Source organism: Schistocerca piceifrons, chromosome 8, assembly GCF_021461385.2.
Source record: "Schistocerca piceifrons isolate TAMUIC-IGC-003096 chromosome 8, iqSchPice1.1, whole genome shotgun sequence".
Lineage (NCBI taxonomy): Eukaryota > Metazoa > Arthropoda > Insecta > Orthoptera > Acrididae > Schistocerca > Schistocerca piceifrons.
In genome coordinates this window covers 140,058,166-140,079,675 of record NC_060145.1, presented here as the reverse complement: position 1 = coordinate 140,079,675, position 21,510 = coordinate 140,058,166, and the positions used below count along the sequence as shown (strand labels likewise).

The window sequence follows — 21,510 nt, the reverse complement described above, 5'->3', positions numbered from 1 at the left end:
CTACCAGCACTTTCCCATTTGGTAAGTCATGGAATCTTTGTTTTTAATATATTAGGAATGTATTGAGAAGATTCAGTTTCATTAACAGAACACCTTACAAGAATTTAAAAAATAAAGTAAGATGATAGACAGAGAAATTTTCTAAATCTTGCTGTTACTGAGATCACATACAGCACAATAGATCTAAATGCATATAAATGGCACTTGCATTTTAAGATGGGTATGTTCATATTAGTCAAAGGGATGAAGACTATTAGGCTGACGAAGGAAAGGTGGAAAGACCAAACATATCAGTAAGAAGAAGAATTAGAAGAAGAAGAGCAGATGAAAAATATCTTGATTACAATGAGGGGATTTGTATGTTTCTTGCACAGGAAAGATGAGCAAAGATTTCTTCTGATTCCAAGTTGGCAATTGTTAATGGTAGTTTGTTATAGGCTACTCATACATTTATTCAAACACTGTGTTATTAAAATTGCATAATGAAGGGTTTGTAGTGATTTAAGTTGTGTACTAATAGATAAAAGCAGCAATCATGAACTGAGGAAGGTCATTATTAAATGCTGAAGTAGAAAAACTGAAATTAAACAGGAAAAGTGCTAAAAATTGTACATAAAAACAATTCTAAACCCTTATAAGTCAACAAGATGATGTGACTTACCAAACGAAAGTGCTGGCAGGTCGATAGACACACAAACAAACACAAACAAACACACAAAATTCAAGCTTTCGCAACCAACCGTTGCTTCGTCAGGAAAGAGGGAAAGAGAGGAAAAGACGAAAGAATGTGGGTTTTAAGGGAGAGGGTAAGGAGTCCTTCCTATCCCGGGAGCGGAAAGACTTACCTTAGGTCCCTTCCCTACAGCCTAGGTCTTCGTGGCAAACGAATCTGCTCCAGTCCGGAATCCCAGAACCATTACACCAACAACCTGACAACAGCTTTTGCATCCCGCAACTACCCTCCTGACCTGGTACAGAATCAAATAACCAGAGCCACTTCCTCATCCCCTCAAACCCAGAATCCCCCACAGAAGAACCACAAAAGTGCCCCACTTGTGACAGGATACATTCCGGGACTGGACCAGACTCTGAATGTGGCTCTCCAGCAGGGATATGACTTCCTCAAATCCTACCCTGAAATGAGATCCATCCTTCATGAAATCCTCCCCACTCCACCAAGAGTGTCTTTCCGCCGTCCACCTAACCTTCGTAACCTGTTAGTTCATCCCTATGAAATCCCCAAACCACCTTCCCTACCCTCTGGCTCCTATCCTTGTAACCACCCCCGGTGTAAAACCTGTCCCATGCACCCTCCCACCACCACCTACTCCAGTCCTGTAACCCGGAAGGTGTACACAATCAAAGGCAGAGCCACATGTGAAAGCACCCACGTGATTTACCAACTGACCTGCCTACACTGTGATGCATTCTATGTGGGAATGACCAGCAACAAACTGTCCATTCGCATGAATGGACACAGGCAGACAGTGTTTGTTGGTAATGAGGATCACCCTGTGGCTAAACATGCCTTGGTGCACGGCCAGCACATCTTGGCACAGTGTTACACCGTCCGGGTTATCTGGATACTTCCCACCAACACCAACCTATCAGAATTCCGGAGATGGGAACTTGCTCTTCAATATATCCTCTCTTCCCGTTACCCACCAGGCCTCAATCTCCGCTAATTTCAAGGTGCCGCCACTCATACCTCACCTGTCATTCAACATCATCTTTGCCTCTGCACTTCCACCTCGACTGACATCTCTGCCCAAGCTCTTTGTCTTTAAATATGTCTGCTTGTGTCTGTATATGTGTGGATGGATGTGTGTGTGTGTGTGTGTGTGCGCGCGCGAGTGTGTGCCCATTCTTTTTCCCCCTAGGGTGGGTCTTTCCACTCCCTGGGTTGGAGTGGCTCCTTGCCCTCTCCCTTGGGGCCCACTTCCTTTCGTCTCTCCCTCTCCTTCCCTCTTTCCTGGTGGGGCAGCGGTTGGGGAAAAATATCTAAAAACAAAGATGATGTGACTTGCCGGCCGGGAGCGCTGGCGGGTAGATGGGCACACGGACAGACACGGGCATGCACAAGGGGTTCAGGCTTTCGCGGCGGACTGTTACCTCATCGGGAGGGAGGGGGGGGAGGGAGGGACGAGGGGATGTGGGTTTTGGGGGGGAGGGTGGGGAGTCGTTCCGGTCCCGGGGGCGGGGGGGCTTGCCTTGGGGGGAAGGAGGGACGGGTGTGCGCTCGCGCACACACGCATGTCCATCCACACGTGTATGTGTGGATGGATATGTGTGAGTGTGTGTGTGCGAGTGTATACCCGTCCTTTTTTCCCCCTAAGGTAAGTCTTTCCGCTCCTGGGATTGGAATGACTCCTTACCCTCTCCCTTAAAACCCACATCCTTTCGTCTTTCTCTCTTTCCTGATGAGGCAACAGTTTGTTGCGAAAGCTTGAATTTTGTGTGTATGTATGTGTCTGTTTGTGTTTCTATCGACCTGCCAGCGCTTTCGTATGGTAAGTCACATCATATGTGTTTTTAAATATATTTTTCCTGCGTGGAATGTTTCCCTCTATATATATATATATATATATATATATATATATATATATATATATATATATATATATATATATATATATATATATATATATATATATGGGGACCGTTATGGAAAAGTAACCCAGAATCTGGGCCAGGGGAGACTTACTGGATGTGATAAGATCCGATACAGTGAGCCTCCTCTGACACAGGGTCCCAACAAAATAATAATAATATATCTCCCACGTGGAATGTTTCCCTCTATCTGTCATATATATTTATATATGTGTCAGAGGAGGCTTACTGGATTGGATCTTATCACATCCAGTAAGTCTCCCCTGGCCCAGATTCTGGGTTACTTTTCCATAACGCTACCCATTTCCTAAACCTTGACAGTCCTTTTCTTTTATTCCTCTCTGTTTCCCTTCAACCCTTCTGTCATAAGAAGAAGTCATAGGCTCCAAAAGCTTGCATTTTTATATGTGCGTTCTCCTGGCAGGTGAGTAGATATTTTTATCTATCCAATCATGTTACATAACAACTTAGTTTGGCATCATAGTGATTGCATGAGTGATTCTAAATGTGTGAATTTTGTCTAAAGTGGAGAGGATGCTGACATATAAACAAGATGCATATAGTCAGCAATAAAAATTTAGTATGTTACTACTGAACTTAATACCTGTGTTGACAATGTACAAGTGTGATATTGTATTTACATAATGACCACCTTTGTATTTAGGAACAAATAATTTTTTAATGGAAAATGCTCTGTGATATTTAAAATGCTAGAGTTCTTTACATTTTGAGGCTTATAAAACATTAAAACTTACCGGATATATATCAACATATGAGTCATGCAGTGTCTCATTAGGTGTTAGACCATCCACAGCATTTATTAGGCTTGGATCCCCTAGGTAAAAATGGGGGAATGATAAGAAGATAGGTGCACCTGAAACATTTTGAATTAAAGTTTGCTTATAGTTTACTCTTAATTTCAGATAATGCATCTAGTGATAAATACTGGTATAATTCCTTATTGTCAAGCTTTAAATTAAACACTTATTATGAAAAGGTGATTTGTTATGAAGCTTACTGCAAAAAATGTAGTGTGATGTTCTTACCAAAAGTACATCCTGAAGTATTAAATACTCCTGATGGAGGACAAAAATCAGCATCTGGATGACAGAAGCAAGCATTCTCTGGATTTCGATATGCTGAATCAAACACATTTCTTGGAAATTGGAAGCGGAGTGTTGGAATGTTACCAGCCACCTTGAAACAAATATAAAAAAGAATAGTTTTTAAATGGAGACTTCTAAAAAATAAAATAAAATAAAGATAAAACTTGGGAGTCTCAGTTCTGTGTAGTATTAATACCCAGATTATTACTGTGATGCTAGAGTTCAAACAGTTTATTCTATAAATTTCAGTTCTTTTATGAAGCTAGGAAGTCAAAACTTAATTGATGTAAGTTGTGATGAATTGTACAGTATATTACTCAGTGATTGCTTGTAGTAGGCTACTACAGTCTGCAACAGCATTCATGACCCCTTGGCTAGGGATGCACAGTAGACAGCAATGCAGCTAGCCAATCAGTGCTCAACATATTTCCATGTTCTATACTGTGTAAACTTCCATCATCTTTGAGCATCCTATCATATTTTATGTGTGCAAAACTACAGCTGACTCATTTCTGTAATATTTTGTGTGTTCTGTGAGTGTTCTCATAATGGCTGATGCCCTTAGAACGCATCAAATGTTTCAAAAACATGAACCTTATTTTTAAAGTATATTAATTTTTCAAACATGAAGTAAAATCAGGCAAGCCGATCCACAACATTGTGAAGGTGCAGGAATGTAATGTAGTTGCTGTCTATGTACTTTCTGCCAGGTTTACAATGCAGAATTGCTTGTTAGCTTCGCAGGCAGAGGCCACTAACATTGTCACTGACTATAATACCTGAAGAAGGAGGGGCACAAAGAAATCAGACAGTGCCACAAAATATTAGACTGCCTTACATCTATAACCTCCATGGTTGCTTTTTGCAGCTAATCACAAGACATCTTTCTTCTTTGCTGCTCTTAAACAGTCTCTTTGTCTATTTTTCATAAATTATAGCACCCATTTGCCTTTTAAAACATTTTATGTTCATACTTATTTGATTTATGTGAAACAGCTAACACTGGGGAGGGGGGGGGGGGGGCAGTTATTAGAAACTGAAGAATGGTATAGACTAAGTGAAGAGGAAAGTATTAGATATAAAAATCATATAAAAATTTTAACACATTCTGCTGAGGATTTTCCTGTCTTTTGTCCCTTTAGATTTTCAAAATGAGGGAACTGCATGCCTCTAAAGAATCACATTTTTAGTTGAATAATAAGTTTGTTTTGAAAACTTGAACTCTTGGTTTAAGAAGAGAGGAATTTAGCATGTCCATTTGGAAAAGCTTTCAGTAGTATTCTGAGATGTCATTTGAAGCGCATGAAATTCAGGTTAGATGATCACATTTAAATATTTTATGGTTGTTTATGCCTTTGTTCATTAGTAAACAAATTTTTACCCAAGGAACATTGGAAATTTTAGCATGTTCTAATACTTTTGGTGATAACAAACTTCACTTACTCCCTTGGGTTCCTAACTAGATTAATTGAGGCAGCATGTCTTGTTTGACAATCTTTTCATGTAGGAAGTACTTCAGAGAGTCACTACAATGTTCTGTTAAGCTGTTAATGTGTATTGTGAAAAGCGATAGCCCTGTTACTCTGTCCTGAGGTATGAGTTGCATTGTGTCTGCAACTTGAAAACTGATTTCTTCTAGGATATCCACAAAAGATTCACTGGTTACATTGCTTAAATGCATCTAGAGGGTTTCTCTAAAAAAATCATGATATTCAGTGCAGTAGTAACTTACTATTGTTTATGTTTATTTTTGTGAATACTTTTGAAGAACGTGTAGAGAATATCATAACTTTTGCTAGAGATTTCTACATGAAAACTGTTTGTGGGGTAATAAACTTCTAAAAGTTGTTGTGTTTCTGTCCACATTTTGCAGTTTTCTATTTGCATGATTATAGCAAGCACTTTTACCACTCATTTATGCTAGTAATTTAAATCATAGACTACCATTTTTGTATGGTCCCAGAACAAAACAAAAGCAATCACATAAGAACTGAACTTTGCAATATGTTCAGGGTATGGGGATTCATTTCATCAGATATTGGTCTCTTCGTTTAATGTTGTGGCATGGAATCAGGAAGTTTCATTTCCCGTTTTTATATGTAAAAATTCAAATAAATCATTGCACATTCACTTTTGGAATAAACTATCAACTATAATTATTATATATATATTGTTATCAATAAATAATGAATTATGTGTATGATCCTGTCCTTTCACATTAAATATACCAATGATTGGTAAAGTTGTTATTTAAATTTTCAATTATATTACAGAATGGGGAGATTTAACAATAGTTATTTCATTTACAAAATTAATTTTCTTAATTTCCAGTTATTGTAACAAATGCACAAAAATCTTAAAAGCAACAGATGTTATTTTATATTAACTCAAATAAATCCTTGTATTGTATTTTCATTTTATATAAAAGATATCTTTGACTTGACATCAAGAGCTTTGATGGGACTTGTAAAATAGTGAGTGGTTGACTGACCTGAATTGTGAAGGTTCTTGTGTTGAAAGCAGTCTGTGCAATTCAATGATGGAAAGTGAGTAACCACAAGAAATTTTTACTCTGATGTTGAATCTGACTTGTGACAAAAAAAAAAAAAAAAAAATGAAAACCTGATCTACATGAAATTTGAAACATAGGTTCCTACCCAATAATTATCTGCAGTTAATGGATTGACTACATTCAGCAATGAATGACTGGATTGAAACATAAATTTAAGTATGGAAAATGTACATCTCCTGCTATCAAATACCTTTAAAACATAAGGCAAATATATTCATAAATTTCCTTGAATAGACAGTCATTACTGTTAGTCTCTATACAACATTTATCTTCATGAACAATGAAACTGAGATCATAACAACTTTGTGGTAGCCACACTAGGCCCTATTGCATCAATCAACCATTGAGTGCACCGTTTATTAAGTATAGTTTAAGTTTCCAAAGAGAAAAATGGTACTACACTATTCTGTCAAAAAAAGTTGTGGCCATATTCCCCTCAGTGAGTGAGGAAATTAATCAGCTGCAACAAGTCTAAGTAAAGTTCTTGTTGTTTTCTTGTATAATAAATTTTAAAAAAGTGCTAACAATTTGGGAGACTCAGGGACAAATCCAGCTATCTTGTTTCCTTGCTTTGAATAACTAAATGCAACACTTTTCAGGCTTCTGCCTCTAAATATCCCTGTAATAGAAGTTCAGTATATTTCCTTATTCCATTTTCAAATGATAGCATTCACTACATGTGTGTTCTGCAGCCTTTTTCTGAAATTTTAGAAACTGCTCTGGAGAAGTAAAACTTTTTCAGAGGCAAAAAACTGTTCTAAAGAGGAAAATGGTAATGCATCTATAAACAAGTGTGCTATCAAATTCAGAGGCATTGCTAGCAAGAAAATCATGTCAGTACTGTATATAATAATCTATGTGTTATGTTATCACTCTGCTACATTAAATCATTTTAAAAACATGGGTTGTCAAAAACAGTTACAGTTTAAAAACATATTGAAAAAGAAGTTATTTGCAACTAACACCAATTTCTATTTTCAAGGCAGAAAAAACTATTTGTACATGAAGGAATCTAGTTTATTTGCAAATATCATGTGTTCAATGGTGAGGTGAACTTCTGCTCAAGGTACACTGAAGAGCCAAAGAAACTGGTACATCTGCCCAATACCATGTAGGGCCCCCATGAGCACACACAAGTGCCACAACATGACATGGCATGGAGTCAACTAATGTCTGAAGTAGTGCTGGAGGGATCTGACACCATGAATCCTGGAGGGCTGTCCATAAATCTGTAAGAGTACAAGGGGTTGGAGATCTCCTCTGAACATCACATTGCAAGGCATCCCAGATATGTCTGGAGAGTTTGGTGGGCAGCGGAAATGTTTAAACTCAGAAGAGTGTGCCTGTAGCCACTCTGTAGCAATTCTGGACTTGTGAGAAGTCGTATTGTCCTCCTGCAACTGCCCAAGTCTGTCAGAGTGCATAATTGACATAGTTAGATGCAAGTGATCAGACAGGATGCCTACGTGTGTGTCACCTGTCAGCGGTGTATCTACACTTATCAGGGGTCTCACTTCACTCCAACTGCACATGCCCCACACCATTACAGAACCTCCACCAGCTTGAACAGTATCCTGCTGACATACAGCGTCCACGGATTCATGAGGTTGTCTCCATACCCATACACATCCATCGGTTCAATACAATTTGAATCAAGACTCGTCCAACCAGGCAATATGTATCCAGTCATCAACAGTCCAATGTTGCTGTTGACAGGCCCAGGCGAGGCATAAAGCTATGTGTTGCGCAGTCATAAATGGTACACAAATGGGCTTTCAGATCCAAAACCACATATCACTGATGTTTCATTGAATGGTTCCAAACTGACACTTGTTGGCCCGGCATTGAAATCTATGGCAATCTGTGGAAGTGTTGTCCTTCTCTCATGTCAAACGATTCTCTTTAGTCGTCATTGATCTCATTCTTGCAGGATCTTTTTGCAGCTGCAGTGATGACGTAAATCTGATGTTTTACCAGATTCCTGACATTCACGGTACACTCGTGAAATGGTCATACAGGAAAACCCTCACTTCGTTGCTTGTGTGCCGTCTACAGCACCATGTTCAAACTCACTTAAATCTTGATAACCTGCCATTGTAGCAGCAGTAACTGATTTAACAGCTGCACCAGGCAATTGTTGTCTTATATAGGAGTTGCCAACTGCAGCGCCATATTCTGTCTGTTGGCATATCTCTGTACTTGAATACACAGGCCTGTACCAGTTTCTTTGGCGCTTCATTGGATAAAACGATGGTTAAGGTGGCTTAATTGCTCACATGTTAGTAACTAATTTCAAAGATATACAGAATTCTACTCACCTTAAAATTCTGCAACTGAAGAACTAACAATATCCTCAAAATTGCTTTAATATACACTGAAGCGCCAAAGCAACTGGTATAGGCATGTGTATTGAAATACAGATATATGTAAACAGGCAGGATACGACCCTGTGATCGGCAGCACCTATATAAGGTACCAAGTGTCTGGCGCAGTTGTTAGATGGTTACTGCTGCTACAATGGCAAGTATTCAAGATTTAAGTGGGTTTGAATGAGGTGTTAAAATCAGCGCAAGAGCGATGGGAAACAGCATCTCCAATATAGCGATGAAATGGGGACTTTTCCGTACGACAATATCATGAATCTGGCAACACATCAAATCTCCAACATAACTATGGCCAGGAAAAGATCCTGCAAGTAGGGACCAATGATGACTGAAGAGAATCGTTCAACGTGGCAGAAATGCGACCCTTCCGAAAATTGCGACAGATTTCAGTGCTGGACCATCAACAAGTGTCAGCGTGTGAACCATTCAACAGAACACCATTGATATGGGCTTTCAGAGCTGAAGGCGCACTCATGTACCCTCGATGACTGTACGACACAAAGCGTCTGGGCTCGTCAACACCAACACTGAGCTGTTGATGACTGGAAACATGTTGTCTGGTCGGAATAGTTTCGTTTCAAATTATATCGAGCGGATGGACGTGTATGGGTATGGAGACAACCTCATGAATTAGTAGACTGTGCATGTCAGCTGAGGACTATTCAAGCTGGTGGAGGCTCTGCAATGGCGAGGGTCGTGAGTGGTTGGAATGACAGGGGACACCTGATACGTGTAGATACAACGCTGACAGGCGACACCGTAACATTACGTGATTGCCATACCATTTTAAATCATTCACTAACCGAGCAGTCGCTCGGCAACAGCTACAGTTAGCAAATAACGTCCTGTGACGTGACGTGTTTATTATGGAAGCACCGTCAGAGATACAGAGAGCCATCGACTTTGAAAGCCGCTGCGCGAAAGGCGGACAAAAGAAGAACATTTTTACACATTCTTTTGATGTACGAGATATTCTCGATGAACAGTTACTCATTCTTCTGTCTCTCGTAATTTGTGTCGGACACGCATGTCATGCCGTAGTATTATGATCGCTTAAAAAAATTATTTTAGTGTAATGTGAAAGTGCCATATTGCATAGCAGTAGATTCATGTGAGAAGCTATATTGTGCGACGTGTACCTGGAAATGTTTAAAAGATGTAAGTTTGTTATATATCGACTGCCATAAATTCGAAGTTAAATGGAACTTGTGTATGGACTAATTATTTAGTATAGAACCTATGGCTCACTACTTCATGACCATACGTATTTATTTTCATTTTATGATTCTGAAAATTTTGATGGTTTACAGTCACAAATTGTTTCGTCGAAATCGGATGGAAGTTGCATACGGCGAAATAGTTTCTCCGCATCTTATTCTACTGGTAAATGCATGATAAACTTCGGTCCCTTAGGAAATTCATGTTGAGCTATCCAAAAACAATTATATTTCCAATAGTCATTTAGCCCTGACCAATAAAGGTATTCAAAACCACTATAATAACTAGCTATGTCTATTGGCCTAAAATACAACATATGTATCATTATGTGCTTTTCTCTGCAAATATGTTTCCACCGTCAATTATAGCTGTATGTTAACGCACAAAAGTAAATATATTGTTATAACACACACGTAAGCATCCTGTCTGATAATTTGCATCCAACCATGTCCATTGTGCATTCTGACAGACTTGGGCAATTGCTTCAGGACAACGCGACTCCCCACACGCCCAGAATTGCTACAAAGTGGCTTCAGAAATACTCTTATAAGTTTAAACACTTTTGCTGGCCATCAAACACCCCAGACGTAAACATTTTTGAGCATATATGGGATGCCTTGCAAAGTGCTGTTCAGAAGAGATCTCCACCCCATTGTACTCTTACGAATGTATGGGCAACCCTACAGGATTCATGGTGTCAGTTCCCTCCAGCACTACTTCAGACACTAGCCGAGTCCATGCCACGTTGTGTTGCCTCACCTCTGCATGTTCACTGGGCCCTACACAATATTAGGCAAGTAGACCAGTTTCTTCGGCTCTTCAGTGTACTATTCAACAACTAAAAATTTAGATCTCACAGCATTTACGAACGCTGCATAAAACACAACAATAAAAACATTAGAAAATGCTGGGAATTGTTTATGGTCGGCTCTAGTGTGTATTCCTTTATGCGATTCTAAAATCTATCGCTAGATTGAAGCACTGACCAGGAAATACATTGGGTTCCTAGTGCGCTATTCCCAGGTAGAACACTCTCCCTTACTGGTTTGCCATCCGTGCTCTTGATATTCATACAGATGCTTCTGTTTTTCACAAAAGTCTCTTTAATTTTTGTACAGTTGGCATGTTTCTTGCACTTATTTATGCGTGCTTCTAAAGTCTTACATTTATGCTCTAGCCATTGCTGTTTAGTAATTTTCCAATTTCTCTTAACTCAATTTTAAGCATCTGTATTTCCTTTTGTCTACTTCATGTGCTACTTTTCATATTTTCTCCTTTCATAATTGACATAAGTAACGAAAAATAAACCTAGTAAAGGATGTAGAGAAGTGGGAAGAGCTCGAAAAACATGGGAGAAACTTTTTGGATGATGTTGGAACAAGAATTTTGACAGCAGAGTGAAGTGAAGAAGAGGTCGGAGTACCTGCGAATGGTGCCTGAACTCGAGCGGGATGCGCCTGCAGAGGGCGTGTTGGAAGAGGTGCAGCGTGGCGCGTGTTGACACAGCAGAGGGTGGGAAGATGGAGCCGTCGGTGCCCTGGATGCTGTTGCAATCTGCCGTGCTCCACTTGCCCAGTGAGGAGTGCCCGTCAATGCTGGTGAAGACGCCCAGCTTGTTCGGGTCCCCGGCGCCCGTGCCGATGCGCAGCCGTCGCTGATCCACGCCGTTCTTCTGCAACACGATGAAGCTATGTTGAAAGGTCCGGCAGGAGTCCATGTATCTGGATGTAGCTGGTCTTTACAGCAGGCACTGTTTGCCCTCCAGAGAGAACTGCTGAAGCGTCTTAACAAATCTCTATTTGCAATGCGAATTGTGTCAGACATAGGGAATATGAAAATGAAAAAGCTTCCATACGATGCTTACTTTCATTCCATAATGTCATATGAGATTATTTTTTGGTGTAATTCATCAAGCCAAGCTAAAGTTTTCCGGGCACAAAAACGTGCAGTAAGAGTTATATGTGGTGTGAACCCAAGAACATCCTGTAGAAGCCTGTTTAGGGAACTAGGGATACTAACTACTGCTTCCCAATATATTTATTCCTTAATGAAAATTGTCATTAAAATATATCACTTTTTCAAACCAACAGCTCAATTCATGGAATCAATACTATAAATAAGAATAATCTTCACCAGCATTTAAAGCCACTTAGTCTTGTACAAAAAGGTGTGCATTATTCAGGAACACACATTTTCAATAACTTGCCAGCAGCCATAAAAAGCTTAACAACCAAATATTATTATTCACGTTTGGGCCCTACTGGACCACGCGAAGTACAATCACGGGGCATTCAGTTATTTTCTTTTAGACTTTCTCTCTGCCCAAATTGTTTTCATTCTCTCGGAATGAGCTCTTTTCCTTTCATCAGACCATGTGGTTCCAGTTTTCTTTGGTTTTTCAGCTTGACCAACTACCCAGTCATGAATTTTTTGCCTAAATAATTTTCTGTCTTGAATTTCATCTTGTTTTATATCTGCCTCTTTCATGTCCTCTTTTATAGCAGCAATCCATTTTATTGTCTCAAATTTAGCTTTACTTCGATTTTCGTAGAATTCCATTACTTGTTTAGCTGGTCTGGTAGCATCCATTATATATATATATATATATATATATATATATATATATATATATATATATATATATATATATGATGTAACTTACCAAACGGAAGCGCTGGCATGTTGATAGACACACAAACAAACACAAACATACACACAAAATTCAAGCTTCCGCAATAAACGGTTGCTTCATCAGGAAAGAGGGAAGGAGAGGGAAACACGAAAGGATGTGGGTTTTAAGAGAGAGGATAAGGAGTCATTCCAATACCAGGAGCGGAAAGACTTACCTTAGGGGGAAGAAAGGACAGGTATACACTCGCATACACATGTCCATCCGCACATACACAGACACAATAGTGTGTGTGTGTAAGTACAATCTAACTTCTGCAACATTTCAGTGCAGTAATGTGTTCATTGTAAATAAGTATTATAGTAGTTGTATTACACTTTTATTACCTTATAAATAGATAAATAAACTTTTTTTATAATAAATTCAGTGCATTAGTATTTGTAAAATGACTTTTTCATAGTGTTCAATAAAAAAAATGATGATCATTCCACTTGGGACCTGTGGAATGGTACATTAGCTTATTTGTTTTAGTTGTAAATGTTTGTCATGTATTGTTGTTTTTCTGCCATGTTGTACATCCTGGAGGACCTCCTCACTACCGATCAATTGGAATGAAAGTGAATCTAATCTAATCTAATCTAAACCTCAAGTCGCAACAACTGCTGCCAGTCTTCAGTGTAGGGGAAAGTAGGGAAGTACTGAAGAGCAGATTGTATCGGAAAATACATTCCACGAAACTTGGACCGTGCACAGAAAGAACTGCTGCAGTTTGGCACAGGAGGTAAGTGAAAGAAATACGCAACGAGGCGCACAGTAATGAGACTTTTACTCAAAGGCAGTACATTGAAGTCGCAGGAATTCATGATGGTGCCCGGACATTACGAAAGGTGGGACATGGTTCTTAATAGGGTTTGTGATCACCACCAAAAGCAAAGCATGCTCTGCAACATGCCAACGTGCTCCCATTCTGGTCACGAGTTTGGTAAGGAGTTCTCATGGTAGAGAATTCACTTCGCTGGTAACACAGCTGACAACTGTTTACTAATCGTTGGTGCATGTGGACGTACTGCCATGCGTCTCCCCAACGAATCCCACGCGTTCTTAATCGGATCGGAAAGCCAGCCCTTTCATCAAATATCCTCTCGTTCAAACAGCTCCTCCACCAATCGGTTCGACGTGGTCGCGAATTATCATCCATAAAAATCTGGATAAGGGGGAGGGTTAGGTTCGCACACCGTGGGTTCCATACAAACTTAGTTACACTACTGGCCATTAAAATTGTTACTCCACGAAGATGACCTGCCACAGACGCGATATTTAACCGACAGGAAGAAGATGCTGTGATATGTAAATGATTAGCTTTTCAGAGCATCCACACAAGGTTGGCGCCGGTGGCGACACTTACAACGTGTGGAAATGAGGAAAGTTTCCAACCAATTTCTCATACACAAGCAGCAGTTGATCGGCGTTGCCTGGTGAAACGTTGTTGTGATGCCTCGTGTAAGGAGGAGAAATGCGTACCATCACGTTTCCGACTTTGATAAAAGTCGGATTGTAACCTATTGCGTTGGTCGAGATACAATGACTGTTAGCAGAATATGAAATAAGTGGGTTCTGAGGGTAATACGGAACGCCGTGCTGGATCCCAACGGCCTCGTATCACTAGCAGTCGAGATGACAGATATCTTATCCGCAAGGCTGTAACGGATCGTGCAGCCACGTCTCGATCCCTGACTCAACAGATGGGGACGTTTGCAAGACATCAACTATCTGCACGAACAGTTCGACGACGTTTGCAGCAGCATGGACTATCAGCTCGGAGACCATGCCTGCGGTTACACTTGACGCTGCATCTCAGATAGGAGCGCCTACGATGGTGTACTCAACGACGAACCTAGGTGCACGAATGGCAAAACGTCATTTTTTCGGATGAATCCAGGTTCTGTTTACAGCATCGTGATGGTCGCATCCGTGTTTGGCGACATCACAGTGAACGCAGATTGGAAGCGTGTATTCGTCATCGCGATATTGGCGTATCATTCGGTATGATGGTATGGAGTGCCATTGGTTACACGTCTCGGTCACTTCTTGTTCACATTGACGGCACTTTGAACAGTGGACGTTACATTTCAGATGTGTTACGACCCGTGGCTCTACCTTTCATTCGATCCCTGCGAAACCCTACATTCCAACAGGATAATGCACGACCGTATGTTGCAGGTCCTGTACGGGCCTTTCTGGATACAGAAAATGTTCGACTGCTGCCCTGGCCAGCACATTCTCCAGATCTCTCACCAATTGAAAACGTCTGGTCAATGGTGGCCGAGCAACTGGCTCGTCACAATACGCCAGTCATTACTCTTGATGAACTGTGGTATCGTGTTGAAGCTGCATGGACAGCTGTACCTGTACACGCCATCCAAGACCTGTTTGACTCAATGCCCAGGCGTATCAAGGCCGTTATCACGGCCACAGGTGGTTGTTCTGGGTACTGATTTCTCAGGATCTATGCACTCAAACTGCGTGAAAATGTAATCACATGTCAGTTCTAGTATAATACGTTTGTCCAATGAATACCCGTTTATCATCTGCATTTCTTCTTGGTGTAGCAATTTTAATGGCCAGTAGTGTAAAATGACCTGTGAAACCCACGCAACTTGCGTAATATTGTAGAAAACTAGTCCCAAACACGTGTATACCAGCTGTCAAATTAGAATGCTGTGCAGGCTGCAGTTCTCCACCAATCAGAAAAAAACACAATTACGACAAATTCGAACCGTATAACGGAGGGTTGAAAATCTGTTCGGGTCACAAGGGTACTTATTTATTACGTGAGATTACGCGAGATATCAGTAACTGTGGACACCGGATGATGTACTGAAGGAACAGGAGCAGATTTAACTATTGTTTTACTAAAAAGTAGAAAAATAGTAGGAAGGGATGTGGGGCAAACAGTATATCTACATGTTGGTACTGTTGCAACGACAATGTTGTCGTAGATCGACAAATTACAATATTATGTCCAGAAAAAACATTTTAGTTTAAAGATAAAGCAGGAACTACATTACCTTTACAACTGAGAGCGTGATATGATTTCACAGCCTTTTTCAAAATCGCTCGTTTGGATGCACTTCACCCCGTTGCAGGATTTCGAGATAGTGTGGCAACGACATTCAGTGCTGTTATTTGACGATTGCTCTTGAAAATAATATCTTCAGGTAAGTTATAAATCTACTGCAGGCAACGAAAAGAATCCTCTACTGCGGCAGCTGTAATTGCAAGCTTGATGCCGTGGGATGCAGTTCCAGAGTGCGCACAGTTGGAAATAGAGACGTCCCTTTTGCTCTTATGTATTGCAGTAGTAGATTAAGTCTGTAAAAAGTATAGCACTAGGGAGTCCATGTAAGTACTTTTTCCTTTATTGTTTTATTCATTATACTCTGTACATTCACATTCAAGTGAGAACCTGTCAAAAGCCTGGATAATTAGTTTTTGCATCGTGCACCACTGCGAGACGTGCAGGAAGAGAGTCTGTGAGGTTCTGGAAGGTAGTGTCAGGGTATGGAACCATACTGACTTCTGTGCCGTGGCAAGCTGTAAGGTTTCTCGGTTGAGGGCCACGGCGCGAACAGCCCGACTGAGGTGGTTCCACAGATTTTCGGTTAGGTTTAAATCTGAAAAGTTTGATGGTCAGGGGAGTACAATAAACTCATTCTGGTTTTCTTGGAAGAACGCACATACACTGCTGCTTGACACGTAAGATTCCCCTGCTCGTAGGTGCCATCAAGCCGAGGAAAACCACACTGCATGTAGAGTGGACATGGTTCCCAAATATAGGTGCATACTTATGTCGATCTATTGTACCTTCCAGGAAGATGACGTCACCCAGGCAACGAAAACATTCCCCAAACCATAAGGTGTCCTCCTCCGGCCTGGACCCTACCGACAATTGTTGCAAGGTGTTTGCTTTCAGACGTGTACACGCCAACGGCCATCTGTTCGATGCAACGTGAAACGTGATTAATCTCAAAAGGCCATCTGTCGTCATTCAGTGGACGTCGAGTTTCGGTACTAGCACACAAATTCCAGCCTTCGTCGCCGACGAGCAGCAGTCAGCATGGGTGGACGAACAAGGCGCCTGCGGCGTAGGCCCCATGTAGCAGCGTTCGCCGAACGGTCGTTGAGGAGACACTGCTGGTAAACCCTTGATTCATCTGGGCAGTCAGTCGCTCAACAGCCGCCCGTACACATCTCCGCAGCTGTCGTTCATCCCTCTCATCTATGGTCCGTGGTGCACAACTGTTGCCTCGACACCGATTTCGGATAGTGCCATTTTGACATGCACGGTATACTTTAACCACGGTGGCAGGTGAACTGTTTACAGACTTAGCGGTTTCGGAAACGGTTTCAATCTTGATCTGAAAGCCAATGATCGTGGCCTTTTGGACGTTAGATAGATCCCTCCGTTTCTGCATTATGACAACGACGGTACTGTTTTCTCCAATACCCTTTACAGACCCTCCACAGCTAGATCCGCCCCATGTCGTCTATCAGTGGTTATTGTACGTTGACGTCGAACATAGGTGTTGGTCACATTAAGATTAAATATAATTACATTCAAGTAAAACATTAAAAAATAATAAATCTATTACAAAGTTGCAATGGGCTTGTCACAGTGGCTACACTGGTTCCCATGAGATCACACTAAGCGTTGTCGGGCGTGGTCGGCACTTGGATGGATGGCCATCCAGGCTGCCATGCACTGTTGCCATTTTTCAGGGTGCACTCAGCCTCGTGATGCCAATTGAGGAGCTACTCGACCGAATAGTAGCGGCTTCAGTCAAGAAAACCATCATAACGACTGGGAGAGCGGTGTGCTGACCCCACGCCCCTCCTATCCGCATCCTCCACTGAGGATGACACGGCGGTCGGATGGTCCAGATAGGCCACTCGTGGCCTGACGACGGAGTGATTTTTTTTTTATTTGAAAGTTAATATTCGAGTGTCAGGATGGTGGGAAGGAGAAGGCAGATTGTTGACCTGTGGTGTGTGTGTAGGGTGGGGGTTGAGAGGGAAGGGGTAGTGGAGGGTAGGGGGCAGGGGGAGGGGGCAGTGGAAGGTAGGGGCAGGGGGAGGGGCTAGTGGAGGGGAGGGGAAGGGGTATTGGAGGGTAAGGGCAGGGGGAGGGTGTAGTGGAGGGTAGAGGGAGGAGGAGGGTGTAGTGGAGGGTACCACCATGCTGGAAATTGACTTCGGGAGGAGTTTGTGAAACTGCATACTTGGCCAACATGTTGACATAGGTGTGTCCCGTCACTGCAGGCTCTGTGAAAAATGGACCATCTCACCATGTTTATGTAATCCCAAGCACACATTAATTTTTCGTGAGTCCGTTTCGTAGTCAGACACTTCTCGTGGAGTCTCACTTCCCTAGTTCGACATTTATGCTTTTTAACTTTGCCAAAGATGTAGAAGGTAGATTCATCACTGAACAGCACTGCAATGAGGTAGTCGTCGCTTCCGTCTATACAATGCAGTATTTCAATAGCAAAACCACACCCGCTGCTGTGATTATGCACGCAACACGAGACATGTGTACGCAGTGGCGTGCACAGTCGAATGGGGGACGTTTAATTCCCTACCAGTTTGTCTAACGGATTTATGTAGCCTTCTAGCTAATACTTCGAACACACGTTCCACGGTTTCTTCATTTACAGTCGTTTGAGGATGTTTCTAAACATTTCAAATCCAACTTCCAGTTTGTCGAAGAGCTCTATCCGATTGATAAAAAGATTTATGTGTCGGATGATCCACGTTCCATTCCTTATTTGCATGACGCTGAACATGTACTGCAGATTTTAACTGTGCTAACCATGGCACGCACTAGACCCTACACCTTTCGTTACGCCGTCCAGATATCGACTATTAGGAGAACGTCTGCTTGCTAGCACAGTAAACATTCGTTCGCATGTGTCATACGGCTCAGCACTGTTTACGGCATGGTGAGGATCACATCTTGGAGAGTGGCTATATGGATTACGTATTTACCCAACAACATAAAATGTCAAATTGTTTCGTTATAAGCATTTGTTTGCGTTTTCCTCTAGGTCACACACCCTGTATTTTCGATGTTCTATCTTAACAGCTTCACTCTATATATGAGGCTTTCCTTCCTCTTCTTTATCTCCTGTACGCTGGTCGACATCTGCTTCAGTATGTTGACTATACCGGTTTCCTAACCCTCTGCCCCGCTTGCATTGGACACCTTAGAAAAACCTACACCATTCGTAAACTCGACTCCAATAACGCTATTGTCTCTTCTCTAATTTACGTTCCTAGTACACCCACACGTCTGTACCGACAAATTCCACCAGCCATGCACCTTCACACTCTCTGTATCATATCCGAACGATATTTCAACCGTCCACTTCTCCTGTACAATGAAATCCGTCCAGACATGTACTCATCCCACCAAATAAAGTTCCATTCCACCCATCTCATCCTTTTTCCTGTCCGCCCCCATATTTTCCTCCCCCTTCCTCCTCCTTCAGATTACGGCCTTACCTACACTCCCTGTCTGTCCAACATCCACTTTGACCCCATGGATACCATTTATCAGTCTTCCATATGTAACACTTCCTACCCTATCGGGCACGTAATCTTTCCATTTCTTCTTGGGCAGGTCTTCCAATATGTGGTGACAGTGCATTGCTTCAATTTTAAGACAGTTTCTAAATCGTGATTTGCATATATTTTTCTTGTTTTTATTTTACCTTTTAGCTTTCATGTCTTAGATGACAAAGAAAATTAATGGCCAGATACGAGTGGGGCTCGCGCTCTGAGGGTCCTGTACAAACTTAAGTATCCATATAGACAGTACATCCATCCTTACAACCGAGAATACGTACGAGTTTTACCTGTTGTGGAAACAGATGCTGCAAGATATCGGTCTCGGGAATTCGAAGACTTTAGAGAATGTTTAAATTTCAAATTGAATAACCAATGACAAATGAAATACCTTTTTAGATGACATAATCACAGATTAACAATTTTCTGATTTCTATTTTAACTGCCAAAACTCCAAGATTCTAGGCTAGTGGGAAGTAGCCTGTGCATTCTGATGAGTGAGTTTCCGAGTGTCAAAATACGACGGTAATCCCAAATGTAAGGTCTCCTATTTTTTTTATGAGTACAGAACTTTTATTGTGTGGCAGTTGGTCACACTGTTATGAAGAGTGCTTCACGCGCTGTGTGTAAACATGCTCACGCCGCGCTGAGGCGCTCAGTCTTGGCTTGGCTACCGTTGAGAATGGAGTAGCCGTTGGATGTCACTGCCAAGTGCGAATTGCGCGCAGTTATTCGGTTTTTAAAGGCAAAGGGCACTGCGCCGATTGAAATCCATCACCAATTGACGGAAGTGTATGGTGAGTCGCGCATGGATGTCAAAAATGTTCGTAAGTGGTGTACAGAATTTGCAGCTGGTCGGACCGAAATTCACGACGAACCAAGAAGAGGGAGACAGTCAGTTTCTGAGGAGACAGTGTTGAAGGTTGAGAAAAGCATGCGTGGAGATCGGCGGATCACCCTGGATGATCTCTGCACTTTGGTTCCTGAGGTTTCCCGAAGCACCGCTCACAGAATTTTGACGGAAACATTGAACTACCGCAAGGTGTGCTCAAGATGGGTGCCACGCATGCTGACTGAGGACCACTTGCGGCAACGAGTTGATGCTTCCCGCGGACTTCAAATGGTTCAACTGGATCTGAGCACTATGGGACTTAACATCTGTGGTCATCAGTCCCCTAGAATTTAGAACTACTTAAACCTAACTAATCTAAGGACATCACACACATCCATGCCCGAGGCAGGATTCGTACGTGCGACCGTAGCGGCCACGCGGTTCCATACTGAAGCGCCTAGAACCGCACCGCCACTCAGGCCGGCTCCTGCACATTTCATCACCGCCTTGCAGCCGAACAGGACAACTTTGTGGACTCAATTGTCGCGGGTGACGAAACCTGGGCATACCACTTTACACCTGAGACCAAGCAACAATCACGCCAGTTCATAACTATCTCAACAGTATGGCGGCGAGCTGGTATGACATGGGCATACAAAAACTGTTACAGCGTCTACAAAAATGCATCGACAGAAATGGTGATTATGTCAAAAAATAGCTAAATGTTGAAGCTGTAAACTGATGTAAACCATTGTAGAAATAAACAGGTCTATGTACTTATGAAAGAATAGGAGACCTTACTTTTGGGATTACCCACGTATATGACACAAATAGCCGTATCTCTTGACTGTATTAGAAGCGTTAAGTGTTGCACACCTACAAAGGACAATTGACCTTAGTGTGTAACATAAATTTCAACTTGATATGTCTAACCGTTCTTGAGAAAAAAGGTTTTTAGCAGTCATAGGGACAGATAGACAGACAGACAACAAATTGGTCCCATTAGTGTTACGGTTTTACAGATTTAGGTACAGAACACAAAAAATGAAGAAAATTATGTTTCTTTTGCACAAAAGCTTCATTAAATTCATCCTCATCCTCATAAATTTGTAAATGTCTCGCCTTTTAATTCAGCGTTTTTAGTTGACAATCCATCCTCCACATTGCCCCCCTTGGGACGAGGAGAGTGAAATAACGTTAAAGGAAATAGAAAATGATATACCTGCCAGGGTAGCCGAGAGCGCAGACGCGCTGCTTCCTGGACTCGGGTAGGCGCGCCGACCCCGGATCGAATCTGCCCGGCGGATTAATGACGACGTCCGGTGTGCTGGCCAGCCTGGCTGTGATTTTTAGGCGGTTTTCCACATCCTACTAGGTGAATACCGGGCTGGTCCCCGCGTCCCGCCTCAGTTACACGACTCGCAGACATTTGAAACACCTTCACACTATTTCACGATTTACACTAGACGCAGACAGCTGGGGTACACTAATTCGATTCCGGGGGTTACGGGGTGGCGTCAGGAAGGGCATCCGGC

The 21,510-nt window shown here is 41.9% G+C and overlaps 1 protein-coding gene across 1 annotated transcript in view; it reads right to left on the bottom strand.

The window, feature by feature from the left end:
• LOC124711197 (lysosome membrane protein 2-like) overlaps positions 1-21,510 on the bottom strand; it is a 222,793-nt gene that overhangs the window by 29,724 nt on the left and 171,559 nt on the right. Inside the window, exons 6-8 of the mRNA XM_047241127.1 lie at positions 11,314-11,562; positions 3,657-3,807; positions 3,366-3,484 (exon numbers count right to left, since the gene is read on the bottom strand). Of these exons, the coding sequence (XP_047097083.1) occupies positions 3,366-3,484; positions 3,657-3,807; positions 11,314-11,562 (519 nt within the window). The remainder of the gene's footprint in view (positions 1-3,365; positions 3,485-3,656; positions 3,808-11,313; positions 11,563-21,510) is intronic.